General features: G+C 47.2%; 1 protein-coding gene across 1 annotated transcript in view; it reads left to right on the top strand.

Annotated features, from left to right (window-relative positions):
• LOC129468145 (sorting nexin-29) overlaps positions 1-14,664 on the top strand; it is a 155,316-nt gene extending 140,652 nt beyond the window's left edge. The window contains exons 12-14 of the mRNA XM_055253313.2: positions 5,469-5,532; positions 8,569-8,697; positions 14,477-14,664. Coding sequence (XP_055109288.1) covers positions 5,469-5,532; positions 8,569-8,697; positions 14,477-14,507 — 224 coding nt within the window. The 3' untranslated portion in view covers positions 14,508-14,664. The remainder of the gene's footprint in view (positions 1-5,468; positions 5,533-8,568; positions 8,698-14,476) is intronic.
• The last annotated feature ends 7,031 nt before the right edge of the window (positions 14,665-21,695 follow it).

Genomic DNA, 21,695 nt, shown 5'->3' with positions numbered 1-21,695 from the left:
ATCTTACCTTTGATCATTCACCAGGCCTCACCTGTGTCCTGTGCTGGGCACTGGGGCCCTAGTACTCAAGGGACCCACAGGCCTGGGGGTGGGGCTTTGGTGGGCAGAGTTGCAGATGGACGCCTCTAGCCCAGCGGACAGTGTGCTTTCGTGGAGGTGCATATGAAGTACAGTGGGGATCACTGAGCTCTAATTGGATTGTTCGGCTGTGAGGACACAGAAACCACGCCAATTTAGAACACAAGGGCACAGAACCCCCTAGGGGCTCCCAGGGGCCTGGGACCTGAGAGTCCCGCAGAAGCCAAGGTGGCCATTTGTGCATGAGTGCTTTATTCCCTGTGGCCACATGGTCACTGCAGGTCAGCCCTCACTTCTCCTGCCGGCCCTTGGGTAGCCGCCTTGGCTGTGTTGGTGCAGCAAGAGACCAAGACAGCAATGAGGAGTTCACTGAGTCACCCCAGGCTGCAGGGCTCTGTAGTAGCGCTTGACACTTCCAACATCTGCCGCTTTGCCAGACTCGGCACTTTCTCTGTGGCTCAGTGGGCTTGCTTTGAAGGGCTTTGCTGGCTCCCCTTTTCGGTGGCCCTCTGCCTTGTGGCTGCGTCTGCCTTTGTCTCTGTCCAGGCCTCTGTACGTGGCGACAGAGGAGCCTCCAGCCAACGGTCCTGGGCCCAGTTTAGGGTTTCATTTAAGGATGGGTTTATTTATTTATTTATTTTTTATTTTTTGAGATGGAGTCTCACTCTCTTGCCAGGCTGGAATGCAGTGGCGTCATCTTGGCTCACTGCAACCTCCGCCTCCCTGCAACCTCTTGCCTCCTTGGTTCAAGCGATTCTCCTGCCTCAGCCTCCGGAGTACTCGGGAGTACAGGCACGCACCACCATCACGCCTGGCTAATTTTTGTGTTTTTAGTAGAGATGGGGTTTCACTATGTTGGCTGGGATGGTCTCCATCTCCTGACCTGAAGTGATCCGCCTGCCTCAGCCTCCCAAAGTGCTGGGATCACAGGTGTGAGCCACTGTGCCCGGCCAGGATGGGTTTATTAAACTGGTCTTTTGACTACTCGGCTTTTGGCAAGTCACTATTTCAGTGTGTCTCCACAGTCACCGTGGTGGAGTGACTTGGAACTCTTCGCTCTTGGGCCAGATACATCTGTCGCCGCCTTCCTTTGCGTCTCTTGTCAGGCTGTGGCACATCTGAACTTCTGGAAGACTCTATATGATGGGCTCGGTTTGAGTCAGTAGCTACCCTTGGTCTCACTGATTGCAAGTGGGGTGGGTGGGACTGGAGGCCTGTGGAGGCTGAGTCTCTGAGCAGAGGCAAGAGTAAGACAGGGCAGGCCCATGGACTCCCATGACTGCTATAGCCAGCGAGCCCCAGCTGCTCAGAAAAGGCATTCCCCAAGCAGAAGCTTGAAAGACAACCTGGAGTCAAGGAGGGGGCCAGGCCTTCCAGACACTGGGAGACAGCCTGTGCCAAGACACAGAGGCACAAGAGAAGGAGAGTGTGTTCAGTATGGTTGGAGTCTAACCAAGGGGGAGCAAAGGAGATGGGCAGAGGCTGGAGCAGCAGAGAGGACACGGGTCTGGAGCTTAGGAGAGGGCCTAGGTGGAGATCTGGGTGTGTGTAGGGTGGAAGCGGTGACTGAACCCTCAGCATAGATACAGCCTTATATCCACACAGCACCACTGAGGCCGGGCTCCAACTCTTTCATTGCCTGTCATCTCTGTTATTAATAATTAAAAAAAATTTTTTTTTTCTAGGCGGAGCCTCACTCTGTCACGCAGACTGCAGTGCGGTGGCATAATCTCGGCTCACTGCAATCTCTGCCTCCCAGGTTCAAGCAGTTCTCCTGCCTCAGCCTCCCAAGTAGCTGGAATTACAGGCACCTGCCACCATACCCAGCTAATTTTTGTATTTTTAGTAGAGATGAGGTTTCACCATGTTGGCCAGGCTGGTCTCGAACTCCTGACCTGAAGTGATCCACCCATCTCAGCCTCCAAAGGGCTGGGATTAGAAGCATGAGCCACTGCACCCAGCCTAAGTTTTTAAAAATTTTATCTATATGACAAAAGTTATATGTATTCAGGGCATACAACATGATGATTTGATGTATCTCTACATTTCGTAATGACTACCACAATCACATGAACATATACACACCACCTCCCTGAGTGAACATTTTTTTGTTTTAATGTGTGTGGTGAGGACACTTAAAGTCTGCTCTTTCTTCAGATTTCAAGTAAACAGTACCATAGTATTGTTAGCCAGAGTCCCCATGCTGTCATCAGATCCGCAGAACTTACTCATCTTCTAACAGAAAATTATAAGATGTATACTTTGGTCATCATCACCCATCTCTCTCATACCCCCATGTATATACATATACATCATATACATATACATCTATGCAGTGGAATAATATTCAGCCATAAAAAGAGAAGGAGTCTGAGGCAGCAGTGGCCCTCCTGCTGTTCCGTTTCTCTCCGTCTGCAGTGTCCTGTGTGGGTACAGCCAGTGGCCCCACCAGATTGGCACAGTGTCACAGCTGATGCAGAGCTGCCTTCAGCTCTGAATGAAGAAGGCTGAGAGTGGGGTGTGGAGGGAAGAACTTGTGATGTTCTCCTAAGGTGGGCTGCCAAATGTTTTCTGGAAAGGGCTGGACAGTAGATATTTCAGGCTGTGTGAGCCCCACGGTCTCTGTCAAAACAGCTCATCAAAGCTGACTTGAACAATACAGAAATGGGTGGGTGTGGCTGTGTTCGGGGAAAGCTTTACTGGTCCCTGCTCTATCCTATGAGGCTGATGATACCAGCAACCTTTTCCAGTTGAAGGAGCTGAGAAGCAAGGATGATATCATTTACTGGGACCTCAAACTGAAGTGTGAGGGACATGGGATTCAAAGGTTGATCTGATTAGAAAACTGGTATTCAAGGCCAGGCGTGGGGGCTCAAGCCTGTAATCCCAGCACTTGGGGAGGCTGAGGCAGGCAGATCACGAGGTCAGGAGTTCAAGACCAACCTGGCCCACATGGTGAAACCCTATCTCTACTAAAAATACAAAAATTAGCCAGGCGTGCTGGCAGGCGCCTGTAATCCTAGGTACTTGGGAGACTGAGGCAGGAGAATCACTTGAACCCTGGAGGCAGAGGTTGCAGTGAGCCAAGATCATGCCACTGCACTCCAGCCTGGGTGACAGAGTGGGACTCCATCTGAAAAAAAAAAAAAAACATATTCTTTCTACACTGCCATTTTACTGCCCTGAGGAGCTTAAAGTTCCACAAACAATGGACCAGTTTTTTTTGTGTGTGTGTTAGATGTGCCCTTGATGTGTAGATACTGTAGCAAAATTATTTCCTTAACAGAGTTGGTCTTTTGTTTCATGTTAAGAAAGATGGCATACATGTTTGTTCAGATACTTATGTAGTTTTTATTGCTTCATTTCACATATTTAAACATTATTGTACCAGAAATTTATTTCAGTGCATTACAGGAGCAGAGATTTATTGAAGTCTGGTGTCTTGCTTCCTAAATGGTTCCTTGCTCAGCTGCATTTGTGAATGAATCCATCCTGTCCACAGCATTTTCAATGCTGCTTTTTATTTTAGATCAGTTTCCGATGGTTGAAATTGACATTCCCCTGTGCTCTTGCCTGGTTTTGTGGTTCTGTCTTCTGAAGCCAAGCAAGGAACCAATGTTGAGATGCATGGTCGTTTGCCTTTCAGCCATAGGAGAGGGAACCCCCCTGCGTGGCCAGGCTCTGCAGAGGCCACAGTGCAGAAGCACTGCTCTGTTCTCACTCGAAATGTGAGCTGTGGCAGGTCATAAAGAGGAGGGAAATCACAATGATAGAGACTAAACAAATCATGGGCTGCGCGGCACAGGGGAGAGGAGAGAAAATTACATGTTCAGGAGCTCCTCTGCTCGTGTGTGTCACTTGTGCTTGGCGAAGTGTAATATTTACCTGATCTGTGGAAATCACCCCGACGTTACCTACCAGCTTTACTGCCCAAAAAGAGTCACAAAACAGCCAATGTGGCAGTGAAAGTGAATGTGCGTTCAGGTTCAAGCCCGTTGAAAGAACATTTTGGGGGGCATGCCAGCTCTCGGTCCCTTTCCTTCTCCACCGTTAATCTGAACATGATGTCATAGCCGTGTGGGGAAGGTGGAAGGGTCTGACAGCTCGTCTTTCTATGATGGATTTTTAAAAGATTCCCACTACCAGAGTACTGCTTTGGCTGCACTTGTGGTATCAGTCATTTCGATGTTGATAAAAACACAGGTGCCTCGTCCAAGAGGCTGGAGATGCACCGTGTATGGGACTGGGGAGGGCAGGGAAGGGTGAGGCCAGGGTGATAGAGTGGATCGGGTCAGCTTCCATCATCCTCTGTTTGTCACAGGTGGCTTCTGGGCAGTGATTTGGGCTCCTGCAAGGGGGGCTTGTGGCTGAGATCTCTTTTTTTTTTTTTGAGACGAGGTCTCACTGTGTTGATCAGGCTGGTCCTGAACTCCTGGGCTCCAATGATCCTCCTACCTTGGTCTCCCAAAGTGTTGGGACTACAAGCATGAGCCACCGTGCCCGGCCTACATCTCTTAAGGCTACTTGAGGCTGTACTTGCCAGGCAATCATTGCTGTCTCTGAAACTTCATGGGAAAGAGTTTTTTCCTCCTGGAATTTCCTCCTGGAATATAACATTTTCAGCTATGAAGTCTGAGTAGCAGCAATGGGGACCCCCTTATCCAGTGCCTGCAAGGCCCAGAACCCAGATACCTGCTCTTCCAAATGCCACATCGCTGTCTGGGGCTAATTTCGCATATTGCCCGTGGTAATTTTGTTTCACACTTCAGAAAATTCTACTATCTAGTCTGCTGCTCTAGGGCATAGATCGTTTAAAAAATCCTTTTTATTTCTCAAGGTTGAAGTAGACAGGAGCTCAGTAAATCCCCTAACTCTTGAAAATATGCCCAGTTAACCCACTTGTGCTTGTGAACCATACGGCTACCTTATCTCCATCTTCCTGTCTTCCGCTGTTGCATTTCTGCAAAGACTTGTAATGATACTGATCAGTAATACTTGCTAAATGCTATAGTGTGCTGGGCACCATTCCTAAGCATCTCACTTACATATTGTCTTACTGAATTCTTACAACACTTCTAGGAGATAGTAATTGTTAAGATCTCATTTTATAGATACGGGAGGTGGTGCTCAGAGGGGGTTGCTAACTTGCCCGAGGTTAATCTGCTGCAGAGGCAGGATTTGAACCTGGGACCTGACTCCACAGACTGTGCTCTAAAATGCAGGACCCCGATCAGCCGAGTCTCTTAGACTGTTACAGGAGTTATTTTTGAAAGGGAAAAGGGAACTTATCTAGACAAGTCATCCTTAATAGCATATAATCCAGAGAGGTGAGGGCATGCTGTAACAGGCAAGACCTGCCAATTAATCTTGACTTTGTTTTCTTCCCTTAGGTGAACTGCGCCAGGCCATTGTGGCCATGATGAACAGGAAGGATGAGCTGGAGGAGGAGAACAGGTACTGTGATTTTCAGGCTTGAGGAATAGCCTCTTTCTTTGACATTCTGCCTCTGGGGAAGACAGAATATAACAGATGAGGGACATTTTGCTTTCTTGGCAAAAATTGTGACTGGCTATTTCTTATCGTCAGGGATGTGCCACTGTGGTATCTCTCTTTTGCCTGGTGTGTAAGAAAGGAGTGAGAACCTTATGATAATGGCACCTTCATAGAACAAGCTAAGAATTTGGTAGAGCAATCATTAATTCTTTTTTAAAAAACAGCCTTTATTGATATTTAATTCACATACACTATAATTCACTCATTTAAAGTGTATGCCCGAGGCCGGCAGATCACAAGGTCAGGAGTTCAAGATCAGCCTGATCTACATGGTGAAACCCCATCTCTACTAAAAATACAAAAATTAGCCGGGCATGGTGGTGCACACCTGTAATCCCAGCTACTCAGGAGGCTGAGGCAGGAGAATTGCTTGAACCCGGAAGGCGGAGGTTGCAGTGAGCCGAGACTGCACCATTGCACACCAGCCTGGGTGACAGAGTGAGCCTCCGTCTCAAAAAAAAAAAAAAATAAAATAAATAAATGAAGTGTATAATTCAGTAATTTTTACTATATTCACAGATAGGAGTTAACATCAACACACTCAATTTTAGAACATTTCATCACCCCCGAAAGAAGCCCTATACCCTTTAATTATCACCTCCTTAGCCTAGGCAGTCTTTTTTTTTTTTTTTTTTTTTTTTGAGATAGTTCTGGCTCTGTCACCCAGGCTGGAATGCAGTGGTGCGATCTCTGCTCACTGCATCCTCCACCTCCTGGGCTCAAGTGATGCTCCAACGTCAGCCTTCTGAGTAGCTGAGACTATAGGCGCATGCCACCATGCCTGGCTAATTTTGGTATTTTTAGTAGAGTTGGGGTTTTGACATGTTGCCTAGGCTGGTCTTGAACTTCTGAGCTTCAGTAATCTGCCCACCTTGGCCTCCCGAAGTGCTGAGATTATAGGCGTGAGCCACTGTGCCTGGCCTCCAGGCAGCCTTTAGTCATTAATCAAAGGCCTGTCTATCTACCATGTTCCAGGCATCTGAGCACTTACCTTAAAGTTTGCCCAAATCAGGGATACTTAGGGCAAGATGAAATTCGGAGTCTTTTGACTTGCCCAAAAACCCAGTTGCAGACTCTTGAGAGGGCGAAGGGTTTTATTAATCTTTCTTCCCTTTTGAAACCCATGCTAGATACTACCCGACATTGGCTGCTGACTCCCATCTGACTTATCTTGACTGTGGGGTGGTCATAGAGGGCTTACCTGCAGTTACCCCCTGAACTTCTGCAAGCATGATTCAACTGCCTCCCTGGGATGTGGGGAGAGGGGTGTGTGTGTTCACATCACCCTCTTACTCACACCCTCTTTTACACACAGTCATGATTCTCCTTTAAACCTCATTTTTGGTCCTGCTTGACAAGCTTCTCTCTTGTCCTTTCTGGAAACATATAAAAACAAACAAGCATGATTTCTAAAACAAAAGAGGATGTCTTCAAAAGGAATTTTTAGACCGCACCGTTTTCCAACTAGAATAAACTTTCAATAGAGGGCTTGCACCATTGCGAGATTCTTTCTCCATGCTCCAGCTGGGGCTATTATCTTGGAAGAAGCCATAGATTTTGTCTTACCTTGTGAAGAACAATAGTCACTGTCCGTTACTTTTTTGTACTTCCCAGAAAGAAAGGAAAAATTATACCATGTTTTTGTCAGGGAGCCCCAGGCCCCAAGAGGGGAATTTCCTCAAAGCTCTCAAGAAACAGAAGTCTTGGAGATTTCACTGAATGATCAGAGTGTTGTGGGGGTCAGATGTTTTTGATCATATTCTTTTTTTTTTTTTTTTTTTTTGTGACGGAGTCTTGTTCTGTCGCCCAGGCTGCAGTGCAGTGGTGTGATCTTGGCTCACTGCAACCTCTGCCTCCTGGGTTCAAGCAATTCTCCTGCCTCAGCCCCCCAAGTAGCTGGGATTACAGGTGTGTACTACCATGCCTGAGTAATTTTTGTATTTTTAGTAGAGATGGGGTTTCATCATGTTGGCCAGGCTGGTCTCAAACTCTTCAAGTGGTCCACCTGCCTTGGCCTCCCTAAGTGCTGGATTACAGGTGTGAGCCACCCCGCCTGGCCATGTTTTTGCTTATATTCTGATGTCACATGGCAAGTGTCCTCTGGATTTAGTATGTAGATGTACCATGGTTGGTAATTGTTTTCCAGAAACAGCCAGTTAGAATGAAGTAAATGGTTAGCAGTACCATGGTTGGATCTCTCCTAGGCGGTCACTGGTGATGGTTTCTAGAAGACCTGCTGTCCTCTCCTTTATTTAAGACCAGGGATGACAAATATACAAGTGAATCCTGTGCTGGCTGCAAGCCCCCTGTTGGAGGGTTAACAAACTTGGGAATGTAAAATGCTATCTCTGCTATCTTAGATGCTTTAGTGATATAAGATATTTTATATATATGCTTGTTTCACCTGAAGTTGGCAATGAAACAGGCTCACAGTGTGTTTTATAGGCACAGGTGGAAATGAGACTAGGCATTTGTCAGAAAATCTGAGTATATATTCTATTTTTATGTCTCAGATTATTGTTTTGGCCTCTCCTGGCATCCTTTCCTTGGTTAAATCTCTTACCTGGTGTAGCTGTGACAAAATGGTCTCATTGTAATGTGCTACATCTTTGAGTGGGGTATCTGTAAAGGGACTTGGCTGGAATTTGCTCACCTCATTGTTTTCCCTTGATTTATGCTGTCAGAAGGCTGGCCTGCTCGCAGGCAATCAGGAACATGGAGCCCAGGCCATAGATGACTGTCCCTTAATTCTTACTCTAAGGCTGTCAATTAGAGTTTGCTATCTCCCGTTCACATGAGATAGACTTGAATTATGGTTTATGCAGAGCCTTGTGGAAAACCCATGGCTTAGGACTTTACTTATGTTAGGAACTGTGTCCTGGGCGCAGTGGGGTCTGGGTTGACAGCTTCTGAACACATGGGGCCCTCTCTTCCCAGATCACTGCGAAACCTGCTCGACGGTGAGATGGAGCACTCAGCCGCGCTCCGGCAAGAGGTGGACACCTTGAAAAGGAAGGTGGCTGAACAGGAGGAGCGGCAGGGCATGAAGGTCCAGGCGCTGGCCAGGTAGGAGAGGGTGAGGGATGGAGAGGTAAGCACATGGGGGCTTCATTAAAACCTGAGCATACTGGGCCGGGCACGGTGGCTCATGCCTGTAATCCCAGCACTTTGGGAGGCCAAGGCAGGTGGATCATAAGGTCAGGAGATCGAGACCATCCTGGCTAACACAGTGAAACCCCGTCTCTACTAAAAATACAAAAAATTAGCTGGGTGTGGTGGCGGCACCTGTAGTCCCAGCTACTTGGGAGACTGAGGCAGGAGAATTGCTTGAACCCAGGAGGCAGAGGTTGCAGTGAGCCGAAATTGCGCCATTGCACTCCAGCCTGGGCGACAGAGCAAGACTTTGTCTAAAAAACAAAAACAAACAACAACCAACCAAACAACAACAAAAAAAACCTGAGCACACGTTCACCTGGACTTTTTAGTTAAAAAAAAAAAAAAAAAAAGCTGGGCATGGTGGCTCACACCTGTAATCCTGGCACTTTGGGAGGCTGAGGCGGGTGGATCATGAGGTCAGGAGATCGAGACCATTCTGGCTAACACAGTGAAACCCTGTCTCTACTAAAAATACAAAAAATTAGCTGGGTGTGGTGGCGGGTGCCTGTAGTCCCAGCTACTTGGGAGGCTGAGGCAGGAGAATGGCATGAACCTGGGAGGTGGAGCTTGCAGTGAGCCGAGATAGCGCCACTGCACTCCAGCCTGGGAGACAGAGCGAGACTCCATCTCAAAAAAAAAAAAAAAAAAAAGATAGAGACTAAAGCAAAAAAAGTATGTATTTTAATTTAACTTATTTCATTGAGTAAATAGTATATATGCACGTGGTTCAAAATACAAAAGGTGAACCTGTGCAAGTCCTTTTCTCTTATCCCAGCCACCCAGTTTGCTCCCTAGATTGGGTCATCGTTACTGATTCCAGAGATATTCCCTGTACACACAAGCAGATACGTGTGCATATACTTTTTTTCCTTTTCTTTCCCTTCTCCTCCTCCCTTTCTTCCTTAATGTGAAATGGTAGCCTGTCCTATGCAGCATTCACTTGACATCTCAGAGATTGCTTTCGTTGGTCTGCGTGGGGCTGCCCTCTGCTTTTTAAGAGCTCCTGACATTTCCTTGTCTGACTGCATCAGAATTCGTTTAACCGGCCTGCCGACAGCCAGGCACCGAGATGGTTTCCAGTCTTTTGCTACTACTAATAATGCCACAGTGAATAACCTTTGCGTTGGTTGTTTTTTTCTTGTATGAGTATATATTTTGGAAATATTCCTGGAAGTAGCATTGCTGGGTCAAAGTGCAGCACATTTGTAAGTCGGACAGGGACCATCAACTCGCCTGGCACGGGGGTGAGTCGTATGTCCTGCAGCAGGGTGGGAGAGGGCCTGCTGCAGCACAGCTGTGCTCACAGCCATGGGATCCAACTTCTGGGTCTCTGATAATGCCAGGGGTGGAAATGGTGCTGGCAGAAAATTTTTCATTCCCATTTCTCTAATTAAGAGTATGGTTGAGCCTCTTTTTATTTAAAAGCCATTTTATTTCCTTTTCTGTCACTTTGTTTATGTACTATTAAAGAAAGCTGCAAAGTAAACCGCCCCAGATCGCAACTTACATGCATCTTTACTGAATTTGTTCATATACTAATTTTTTTTTTTTAACTTTACATGTAATCTACGCCTGTGATTGTTTAGTCTACCTTCTAGCACTGCTTAGGAGCGCAAAAGCAGCTTTTATTGTTTCCATATAGGCCTCATGTTAACCATTTTTATGTACCTGGATGTGGTATTTGATTGAGTTAACACGCCATATTAAATTGCACATTCCAGATTGGAATGATGAATTTAATATGGTCAATTTAGCATTCAGGTTGTTTCCAGTTTGTCCTCATTTTAGGTAAGATAAGCAGTTTATTGATTGTTCTGTAAATCTACTTTAAAATAAGACCACGAGATAAACACGTCTTGTGGATGTGCAAGGGAGCCCAGAGTTAAGTCAGTTTATAGCAGCAGCATTTAGCTCTCTGTGCTGTTAGGTGCTGTGAATGGCTCTAATGTAATTGTTTTGTATGTCTTACTGAATGTTGGCACTATGATCCTATGTTGGATTTCCAATCTTTGAGCTTTTCCCCTTTTGTCATATTTTAAAATGATAGCTAAAGAGCATCAAAGACAGTTAAATGACTGTTACAGTGTAAAATGTGCCTAGTTTGGCATTTTCTCACCTGGACCACGCTTTTGCCTGGCCATGCTAGAGTTTTGCAGCATAATTGCATTTAATGTTCACAATAAAGTCTGAAGTCTTTAGAGACTGGTTCTTAGTCAGCAAAGAGAGATAGAATTATATGCCCTGTCTTTTTTTTTTTTTTTTTTAAGATGGAGTCTTGCCCTGTCGTGCCCAGGCTGGAGTGCAGTGGCGTGATCTCGGCTCACTGCAACCTCTGCCTCCCGGGTTCAGGTGATTCTCCAGCCTGAACCTTGCAAGTAGCTGGCATTACAGGTGCCTGCCACCGTGCCTGGCTAATTTTTTGTATTTTTAGTAGAGATGGGGTTTCACCATGTTGGCCAGGCTGGTCTTGAGCTCCTGACCTCAGGTGATCCGCCTGCCTCAACCTTCCAAAGTGCTTGGATTACAGGCGTGAGCCACCATGCCTGGCCTCCGTGTCATTTAATGGCTTGTATTAGCAGTCAGCGTAGTCTTGAGTCTTCGCATCATTACTTGCAAATTGTGTGTTTCTGGGTGAATTGCTCAACTTCTGCACATGTGTGCTTCCTCATCTCAGGGATGGAGAGGATGATCTCATCCAGCCGAAGGGGCTGAATGAGGAGGAGAAGATGTGAGGGTGCATATGGCAGTGGACACGAGCGAGGCGTCTTAAGTGTATTCCACAGGAAGCATGTTTTAGAGCATGACAATTGTTGGGAAAATTTTATCCCATAAATGGGGTAGATAAAACCTATTTCCTAACCAGGCAGTTTTATAATCCCTATTTAAGCAGTGGGTAGCTAAGAGTTTAAGGTGTCTGAACGTTTGCAGTCTGCAGGCAGAAGGAACAGATATCTGTAACACAGACCAGTATTTCAAAAGGAGAAACTAGAAGCAGGCAAACTGATCAGCTGGGTATGTAAGTTTTGAAAAATTCCATTGCTGACAGGTTCCAGATAGAGTTAACCTCTGCCAGTGGTCAGAACTTTCTTCTTGCTTCTGGCCAGAGTAAAAGCAGCTGTCAGTGTTGGCTGACAGTGGCCTGCTCAGGCAGTTGTTGCCTGGGGGTGGGGATGCCGTAGCTGCTGGGGCACAGGCGGGGCAGTGGAGTGTCACAGGCTGGAAGGTGAGGCTCAGTGCACCGGTGCCACGCTTTCCTTAGGTACGTGCGTGTTCAGGTGCAGGTTTCACCGTGCAGGTGGGTACAGCTAGGGCTTTATGGTGCAGGTGCCTGCCTTGTATTGACGGGGTCAGACTATGGCTCTCCTGCTTACTAGTTGTGTGACCTTGGGTGAGTTACTTAACTTCTCTGTTTCTGTTTCCTTGGTGTTTTTGTTTTTGTTTTGTTTTTGTTTTTTTTTAAAGATAGTGTCTCACTCTGTCACCCAGGCTGGAGTGCAGTGATGCGATCTCAACTCACTGCAACCTCCCCCTCCTGGGCTCAAGCAATTCTTCCACTTCAGCCTCCGAGTAGCTGGGACTACAGGCATGCACCACCATATCCAGCTAATTTTTGTATCTTTTTGTACAGACGGGGTTTTACCATGTTGCCCAGGCTGGTTTCAAACTCCTGGGCTCAAGTGATCTACCTGCCTTGGCCTCCTGAAGTGCTGGGATTACAGGCATGAGCCACTGCTCTTGGCTTGTTTCCTTAGTTATAAATGGTAATAAGAAAACTCTTTACTTCATAAATTTTGTTGAATAAATAAAATGAGAAGACCACGTATTGGCTCAATGTGCTTGATAAATACTCAGTAAATGTTAACTATCGCTATAATTTTTCTTGAATATAATACTTATGACACCTTACCTCATCAAAAGTTCTATTTTAACAGCAATAGTGCAGAAAGAATTAGGAGCTAGTCTATCTCCTACTCAGAAAAGTGAAATATTCGAATGCTAAGTATGCGCTTGTGTATGTGTATGTTTCACTGGCTCTGAGTTCGTGGTTGTAAAACTGAGCATCACCGAGCAAATCCAGCATTTGATGACACATTCCTTTTGCTAAGAATTACTGGCTTTCCTAGAACAAGGTCGTGTAACTAGCCTGATGCTTTTTGGCCCTGGGCAACTGCGAGTTCCTGAGGCAGAGGCATAATAATCATTTGCAATTAAGGCTCTGTAAGTCACATTCCTCTAAATAATCGATTGCCTTGTTTCCTTTTGAATAAAGAAGGCTCAAGCTATGAGACATATGTTAAAAAAGACACACATTTACATGAGGAAAAGTGGCTTTGAAGGAAGCAAGTAAATGGGTTCTTGAATTATTGTGGGGGATCATTTTCTATTTCTTGTCATTGTATTATAGCAGTGTTAGCTCTTGCCGTGGAACAAATTATTGTGAAACTTGGTTGCTTAGAACAACAAATATTCATGATCCCCCACAATTTCTGTGAATTAGGACTCTGGGGATGGCTTAGCCAGGGCATCAGGGTCTCTCATGAGGTTCCAGTCAAGCTGTTGGCCAGAGTTGCTGTCATCTGAAGGCTTGACTGGGGATGGAGGGTCCACTGGCAAGCTTCATCCTGTGGCTGTTGGCAGGAGGCTTCAGCTCATTGCCATGTGGGCCTCTCCGTGGGGCTGCTGCCAACACAGTAGCTGACTTCCCAGGATGAGTAACCCAGGAGCAGGAGAGCACACCCAAGATGGAAACCACCATGTTTTTAATAACCTGGCCTTGGAAGTGACACATGACTGCTTCTGCTATATTCTGTAGTCACAGTCAATCTTGGTCCAGTGTTGGGGGAAACACACAGTGGTGTGACTAGCAGGAGGCAGGGGTCACTAGAGGCCACCTTGAAGGCTGCCTGCTACACGCATCAGGCATCTGCTTCCTCTTGGGGCAGATATTACCTGTATTAATATTAGGGTCATCCAGAGAAAGAGACTAATAGGATGTATATATATATCTCTAGAAGGGGGTTTATTATAAGGTATTGGCTCATATAATCATGGGGGCCAAGAAGTCTCACAAGCTTCCCTCTGCAGGCTGCAGAGCCAGAAAAGCTCATGGTGTAGTTCAAAGGCCCAAGAACCAGAGAACCTGTGGTGTAGGTTCCGGTCTGAGTCTGAAGGCATGAGAGCCAGGAGTGTCAAGGGCAGGGGAAGGGCCATGTCCCAGCTAAAGCAGTCAGGCAGGGAGAGAACTCACCTTCTTTTTCTTCTACTCAGGCCCTCCATGGGATGGATGATGCTTGCCCACATTGCTGAGGGCCATTTGTTTCACTCAGTCCACAAATTCACATGCTAATCTCTTCCAGAAACATCATCACAGGCACACTGAGAAATTGTGTTGATCTAGCTATCTGGGCATCCGGTGGCCCACACACATGCATATGCAAAATTAACCATCACACTCCCCCAGTTTTCCTTGGTGGATCTTTCCTCCTTCCTTTCTGTCCATGTGGTTTGATGGGGCTGCCCCTGCCGTCTGCCCCCACAGGGCCCCAGAGGAGGGCAGCCCACCTAGGCCTGGACAGTCAGGTTGCTCCATTCATGAGGGCTTTACAGGAGGGCATGTGACCAGGATGGTCTGATAAGAGCCAGTTACAGCATTCTTGAGAGGATGGTGCCAGCCAGGAGTTGTTGGCAGCTATCTTTGCGATTTTGTGAGGAGATTCTAACCCCACATGAGAACCATGCGGTGGAGAAATGGAAGGAGAGAGACATCAACAATTCCTGATAGTCTCATTTGAGCTCCTGGATCCAGTCTTTCCTGAAGCTGTCTTTCCTCTGGACTTTTCATGTATGTGAGCCAATAAATTGCTTTCATTCCTTGAGCCATTTGTGGTGGTTTTTCTCCATTATACTCATAAGAGTCCTGACCGAAGAGGCCTCTTGTTTGGTTATTAGAGATTGGAGCATGTGTATTTTCTCTGCACCTAAGTAGACAGGTAATCTCAACAATCAATCTGCCAGGTCCAGGAAGGGGCTTCTGGTTGGTTGAGAGTCACCAAGGTAGTGGAGAAAGTGTTCCTCAGGGGGAGCCCCTTGGACTGCTTCTCAGAGCACCGCTCCAGACTTCCCTTCATGTATATCACTGGGGCCGGCCTTGTGGTTACTCTCCTGTCGTGACTCAGAGCGCTGCTGCAGACTTCGCTTCTTGTGTCTCACTGGGGCCAGCCTTGTGGTTACTCTCCTGTTGCGACTTTTCCCTCCTTCTGTGCAATTCTCCTGCACTCACATGAACATGTTGTCAGTTGTATGGCTGGGGCCATTCTCTTCATGCTTCTGAGCCTCTCTGGTTCTTTAACTATTTAGAAACTTAAAGTGGGGCTGGGGTGGCATGGAGCACTCTCCCTCCTTCCTCCTGTGCAGTAGCATAAAGCACCCTGTTGATGCGTCACAGTCACTGTTGGCTTTGGAGGGCCGTGTCTGACCCTTACCTAGGGAAGCAGCACAGCACAGTGATTCTGGTCTTGGCTCTGCCACTTGGTAACTTCTCAATTCTCAGTTTCCCCACTGACGCTAATACGCTTTTGATGGCAGAAACCCACACCAAATTAGCTTGGGTCACCAGGGGAATTTTTTCTTGTAGTAGCTGGGAAATCCAAGGACAGGTCACTTTCTTCAAGCACTGTGGGACCCAGGTCCCCCAGTGACACCAGTGTGCTCTCTGTCTTCCCTTGGCGCCGCCCTCTGTGTGCTGGTGTCATGCTTAGGTAGGCCCTCTGCACAGAGCAAAGATGGCCTCTGGTAGCGCTGAGACTCGCACAGGAGCCAAAGGGAAGAGACTCTTTTTCCTAATGTCTGTGTATAACATTTTAGGAAAGTTTTTTGTTGTTGTTGTTTTGAGACAGAGTCTCGCTCTGTCGCCCAGGCTAGAGTGCAGTGGTGCGATCTCAGCTCAGTGCAACCTCTACCTCCTGGGTTCAAGCAATTCTCCTGCCTCAGTCTCCTGAGTAGCTGCGATTACAGGTTGCCGCCACCACGCCTGGCTAATTTTTGTATTTTTAGTAGATACGGGGTTTCACCATGTTGGCCAGGCTGGTATTGAACTCCTGATCTCAAATGATCCACTTGCTTCAGCCTCCCAAAGTGCTGGGATTACAGGCATGAGCCACTGTGCCCAGCCTAGAAAAGATTTTTTAGCGGGCATGTTACGGCCAAGAGTCAGCAGAGGGCCATGATTGACAGTCTTACCAGGTCCCCAAGGCAAGCAGCGGGCAGCAAAAGCATGTCTCTTGCGTTTTCTCCTAGGATTGTTGGGACGGTTACATCAGCTGAGGTTCCTCAGCACTCAGCGCAGCTCCAGGCCCTCAGTAAGCACTCAGCGAATGTCACCTAATTTCTTCTTCTTGGCTGGTGCCTTGGCCGCAGGTGGCTGGGGATGCTGAGGCGAGGCCAGAATCTCCTGGGCCCTTTCCTTGTCCAAGCCTCCCCTGTAGTGAGTATCTTAGAGCCCTTGGCCCCTGGCCTTCATTTGACCTTCAGTGCCTCCTGGTGTTATTGTTCCAGCCCTGCCTGCCCAGTGTGTGTCCCTTTGTTTATTTGTCCCTGCTGGGCTGCTGAGCAGTGACCACTTCTGTGACAGTGTTGTGCATGTGAGATTGAGAACTCTACTGTACAGCCTGGAATGGCCTTGGGAGCCCTGCTCAGATCATGCTGTCCTGCACCCCAGGCGACCTTTATTGGCTTTCTATGAAGGCTTTAAATCTCACACTCCACCCTACGGCTCAGCCTCTGCCTTCCTTTGCTTTTAAATCATTGGAGAAATATGAAGACTATGTCCTTTTTGAAAAAGGACAGTACATTTCTTCAGTGTCCATTCAAAGGCACTGATTATATTTTTATCACAAGAGTCAAATGGTGGGAATTGAGAAGGTCAGGCATACTGACTTGAATTATGGGGAATACTGGCTTGAATTCGAGCCCAGCTTGGGCTACGGATGGCCTTTGGAATCAAGGGTCTGGGCCTTTTCATTGCTATCTCCCCAGTTCAGAACACCTGCTCTGGGGGGAAAAGCCAGTAGGCTTCATCCTGCTGCCAACTCTGGTAGTCGCTGCCTGGGATTCTGGCTGAGAAGGACTGGAGTCCTGTCAGGACTCAACAGGGAAGAGTGTTGTTATTGATTAGCAATGTCTGCCATGCCCACGGGAAGGGGATGTGTTGGCAAGCCTGCCAAGAATTTGCCATCCATATGCTAGCACTTCTGGAGTCTTGGAAACTGCTTGAGATGAGGTCCCCAGGCCAAGATGGCAACATTGTACATGAGACTGAAAAAAAAGACTTTGTCACTTTTTTTTTTTTTTTTTTTTTGAGGTGGAGTCTTACTCTGTCTCCCAGGCTGGAGTGCAGTGGCGCGATCTCGGCTCACTGCAACTTCTGCTTCCCAGGTTCAGGCAATTCTCCTGCCTCAGCCTCCTGAGTAGCTGGGACTACAGGCATGTGCCACCATGCCCAGCTCATTTTTGTATTTTTAGTAGAGATGGGGTTTCACCATGTTGTCCAGGCTGGTCTTGAACTCCTGACCTCAAGTAATCTGCCTGCCTCGGCCTCCTAAAGTGCTGGGGTTACAGGCGTGAGCCACCATGCCCAACCTGTCACTGTTATATGAAGCCCACATTATTCTGTTTGGTAAAAGAAACATGCTTTGGAGGCATATCTTAAATCCATAATGCAAAATACAACAAAACTTTGCTCTCAGGCTTAGTAGAGACCAGAAATAAGACCCAGTTTTTGTTACGTGTCTTTCAGAAATTAACAGTTGCTTTGTTATCTGATTTAGGAAGCCTGTGTTTATGGATGAGAGGAGGGGAGGAAGAGAGGGGTTCTTTCACTAGAAGAAGAGTTGCTGTAGTGGACATGATATTATCACTAGGCTGCTGGCAAAAGGCACCAGAGCTGCCTCTTGACTTTGTAGGTATGTAGGTCAGTAAACTTCTTTTTCTGTTCAAGAGAGTTTGAGTGGGGCTTTCTGTTTCTGACTACATGAATACAGAAGGCTTTGTTGGTCAGGCGCGGTGGCTCATACCTGTAATCCCAACACTTTGGGAGGCCGAGGTAGGCGGATCACTGAGGTTAGGAGTTAGAGGCCAGCCTGGACAACCTGGTGAGACCTTGTCTCTACCAAAAATACAAAAATTAGCTGGGTGTTGTGGTGTGTACCTGTAATCCCAGCTACTCCAGAAGAATAAGAGAATCACTTGGGCCCAGGAGGCAGAGGCTGCAGTGAGCTGAGATCGGCCACTGTACTCCAGCCTGGGCGATGGAGCAAGACTCTAAAAAAAAAAAAGGAGGAAGGCTTTGTGCACCATCTCCTGCCTGATCATGAGCCGAGTCAGGTAGCTCTGAGATATGCATCATGGGAGCTGGTATAACTGAATAGCATTATTATTGACAGTCACAGTCTGGGTTGTCGTCCATGCACTGCCTGTCTTCCCTTTTAGACTATGTGATCCATGAGGGCAGTGGCCCGTCCTTGCACCTAGCACACTGCCTGGCATTGCTTAGTCATATTGACTAAATGAGGGAGTGAAGGGACCGTGGGGCCAGTGACTGTCACTTGGTACGAGTGTCACTGAGAAATGTCAGTTCTTCCAGCACCTTGATGGTTCTTTTCCTGTTGGCATCTTCTCTTGGCACAAAGCAGCCAGTTAGGCTGGGCTTTAGACCTGCGGATGGTCGTTTGCCCCAAGATAGTATTTTTAGTCATTTTCTGGGGATTGGGGCTTTCTGGAAGCCCCTCAGCCATTCATTGAAATCTTACCATATAGAGGTCAGGTGCAGTGGCTCACGCCTATAATCCCAGTCCTTTGGGAGGCCAAGGGGGGCAGATAGCTTGAGCCCAGGAGACCAGCCTGGGCAACATGGTGAGACCCTGTCTACACAAAAATTACAAAAATTAGCGGTGCGTGGTGGTGCACGCCTGTAGTCCCAGCTACTCAGGAGTCTGAGGTGGGAGAATCACCTGAGCCCAGGAGGTCAAGGCTGCAGTGAGCTGAGATTGTACCACTGTACTCCAGCCTGGGAGACAGAGAGAGACCCTGTCTCAAAAAAAAGAAAAAAAAAAAAAAAAAAGGAAAAGGAATCTTACCACTTAGAGTCAGTAGTAGGTGACAGAAACCCACCATAGACTGCCTATGAAAAAGTGCAGTTGATTGGCTCATGAAACTTAAACCTATAGGAGAAGAGCTAGCTTTTTGCTGGGCTGAATCAAAGCTCTCAGGGGGTATCATGCATATCGTGCAGTCCCCATGACTTTCCGTGTCTCCTCTCTCTTTCCCTCGGTCTTGGCTTCATTCTTAGATCACTCTTCTCTTGTGCTGACAAGAGGGTCCCCAGGGGCCCCAGCCTAAATCCCATCAGTTTAACAATGCCAGTGGGAGGAGAAGACTTTTTTCCAGTAGCTCTGGAGAAGTCCTGGGATTTACTCTCATTTCCCGGGCAGCTGTGTTACTTTTGCTGCCCAAGCCTGGGTCCCATTCCCCCTGGAGCTGGGGGTGGCTGGCTTTCCCTCACCTGAATTCCATGGAGCAGGAACAAGGGTGGAGGAGAGTTTGCCCAAAAGGAAAACCAGGATGCTCCTCCCATCAGATTGGGGGTGCGTGCGGTGAGGTGCAGCTTGCAGATGTCCCCGACAGTGGGTTGCTTCCACAGAGGGCTTGTGACGCTTGGATTCTGTCGATTTTCTGGAGTGACACTACCATGCTGTCACTCTTGTGCCAGCTGTCTTGTGCACCCTGTCTTGGCGGGTGAAATCTGGGCTCAGCCATTCTAAGCGGTGGCCCGAAGGTTTCTGTGCTGTGTTCTCCCTTGTGCTTTTCCTCGGCTAGGTATTTTGGTCTGATATAATCTGACGTTATTAGCAAACCGCTGGTCCAGCTACTTTGGCATATTTAGACTTGATCTTAGCAGACTCAATATATGTTTTAAATAAAAATATTTGGTAATGCCCCCTTCTGAAATGAAATTTATAGCGAATATAACCTACTTAACACAAGTAATTTAAAAATCAGTATAACACTCTAATATGAAAGAGAAATGAAAGGAAAGGAATTTATAATACAAAATAGATTTCAGTACATACTGGTCGGGCGCAACTCTGCTAGAAAATATGCTGACACAAGTGCTTGCACCTCCTTCTCATGGATGAGTTTTGATTTTAAGAAGGTAGGAAGATTACAAGTCATTCTTTAGAAGGAGTCCAGAAAAAGAGCAGAGAGTGGGTAAACCGTAAAGTAAACCTGCCATAGTCAGTATATACAAAAGGCATTCTGTTTCAGGTTCAGATTATAAGTAAGGTTTCCACCTACATGAATGGCCATAGGACGATTGAAGGTATTGCAGGAGGTAGGCTGATCTTGGTTGTGTGGTACTGCCTTGGCCTTTCAGGACAGTTAGGATCCTCGGCTCCGTGCTGTAAATGCTGATAGTGCTAATGGAAAGGGGTCTCGATCCAGATCCTAAGAGAGGGTTGTTGGATCTTGTGCAAGAAAGAATTCAGGGCAAGTCCTTAAAGTGAAGGCAAGTTTATTAGAGAAAGTAAAGAAGCAAAAGAATGGCTATTCCATAGACAGAGCAGCGGCATGGGCCGGCTGACTTAGAGTACTTATGGTTATTTATTGATTATATGCCAAACAACAGGCAGATTATTCATGAGTTTTCCAGGAAAGGGGCAGGATTTCCTGGAACTGACGGTTCCTCCCCCTTTTAGACCATGTATGGTAACTTTTGGACATTGCCATGGCGTTCGTAAATGGTCATGGTGCTGGGGGGAGTGTCCTTAGCATGCTTATGCATTCTAATTAGCACATAATGAGCAGTGAGGACGACCAGAGGTCACTTTTATCACCGTCTTGGTTTTGCTGGGTTTTGGCCGGCTTCCTTACAGCATCCTGTTTTATTGTCAGGGTCTTTGTGACCCGTATCTAATGATACCAGTTCTCCTGACCTCCCATCTCATCCTGTGACTAGGAATGCCTCACTTGCTGGGAATGCAGCTCAGTGGGCCTCAGCCTCATTTTAACCAGCTCCTATTCCAGGTGGAGCTGTTATGGTTCAAACACCTCCGACAGTAGCACCCATCATCCTTGTGATGACCCAAACTGTCCCCACAGCACCCAGTGAGAATCTCTGCTTTAGCTCTTTCCCCCGTGTTCTCTTTTTCCAGACCATTTACAAATGTATGGGAATTTTGTGTGCAAGGTCCCTTTCAGTTGCCCTGATCTTTTTGAGTCCTTGTCTAGAGACTGGATCCAGTCCACACCGAGCCCACTGTTGAGCCCCTGCTGCGTATGTGACCCACTCTGGCTCTCCTATCTCTCCCTTCTCCTTGGGCGTGACTCTCGCTTCGCCAAGGTCGCTGGCTCTTTCCCTTGGCCGAGTCTTATGAGCTGAGTGAGTTGTGCCCTTCGCCATTGTTAAGCACATGCTTGTCAGCAAGGCTGGCTGGTTTCATGATGTACCTCAGAGCAGCCAAGGAGCATTGAGTGCATGGGGTGGGTGGGGCTGGTGTTCGGGGCTGGGAGTGAGTACGAGACACACATGTCAGTCAAGAGGGAATATGGCTTCGGAGGAGCTGTTTTCCTGCATTTTGATGCTAATGATGAAATTCAGTCACAGATGAACGATTGATATTGTTTGTTTGTTTTTGAGACAGAGTTTCGTTCTCGTTGCCCAGGCTGGAGTGCGGTGGTGCGATCTCAGATCACTGCAACCTCTGCCTCCCAGGTTCAAGCAATTCTCCTGCTCAGCCTCCCAAGTAGCTGGCATTACAGGCTCCCGCCACCACACCCGGCTAATTTTTTTGTATATTTAGTAGACACTGGGTTTCAGCATGTTGACCAGGCTGATCTCCAACTCCTGACCT

Source organism: Symphalangus syndactylus, chromosome 18 (genome assembly GCF_028878055.3).
Source record: "Symphalangus syndactylus isolate Jambi chromosome 18, NHGRI_mSymSyn1-v2.1_pri, whole genome shotgun sequence".
NCBI classification, from domain to species: Eukaryota; Metazoa; Chordata; class Mammalia; order Primates; family Hylobatidae; genus Symphalangus; species Symphalangus syndactylus.
This window is presented reverse-complemented; position numbering and strand designations above follow the sequence as displayed.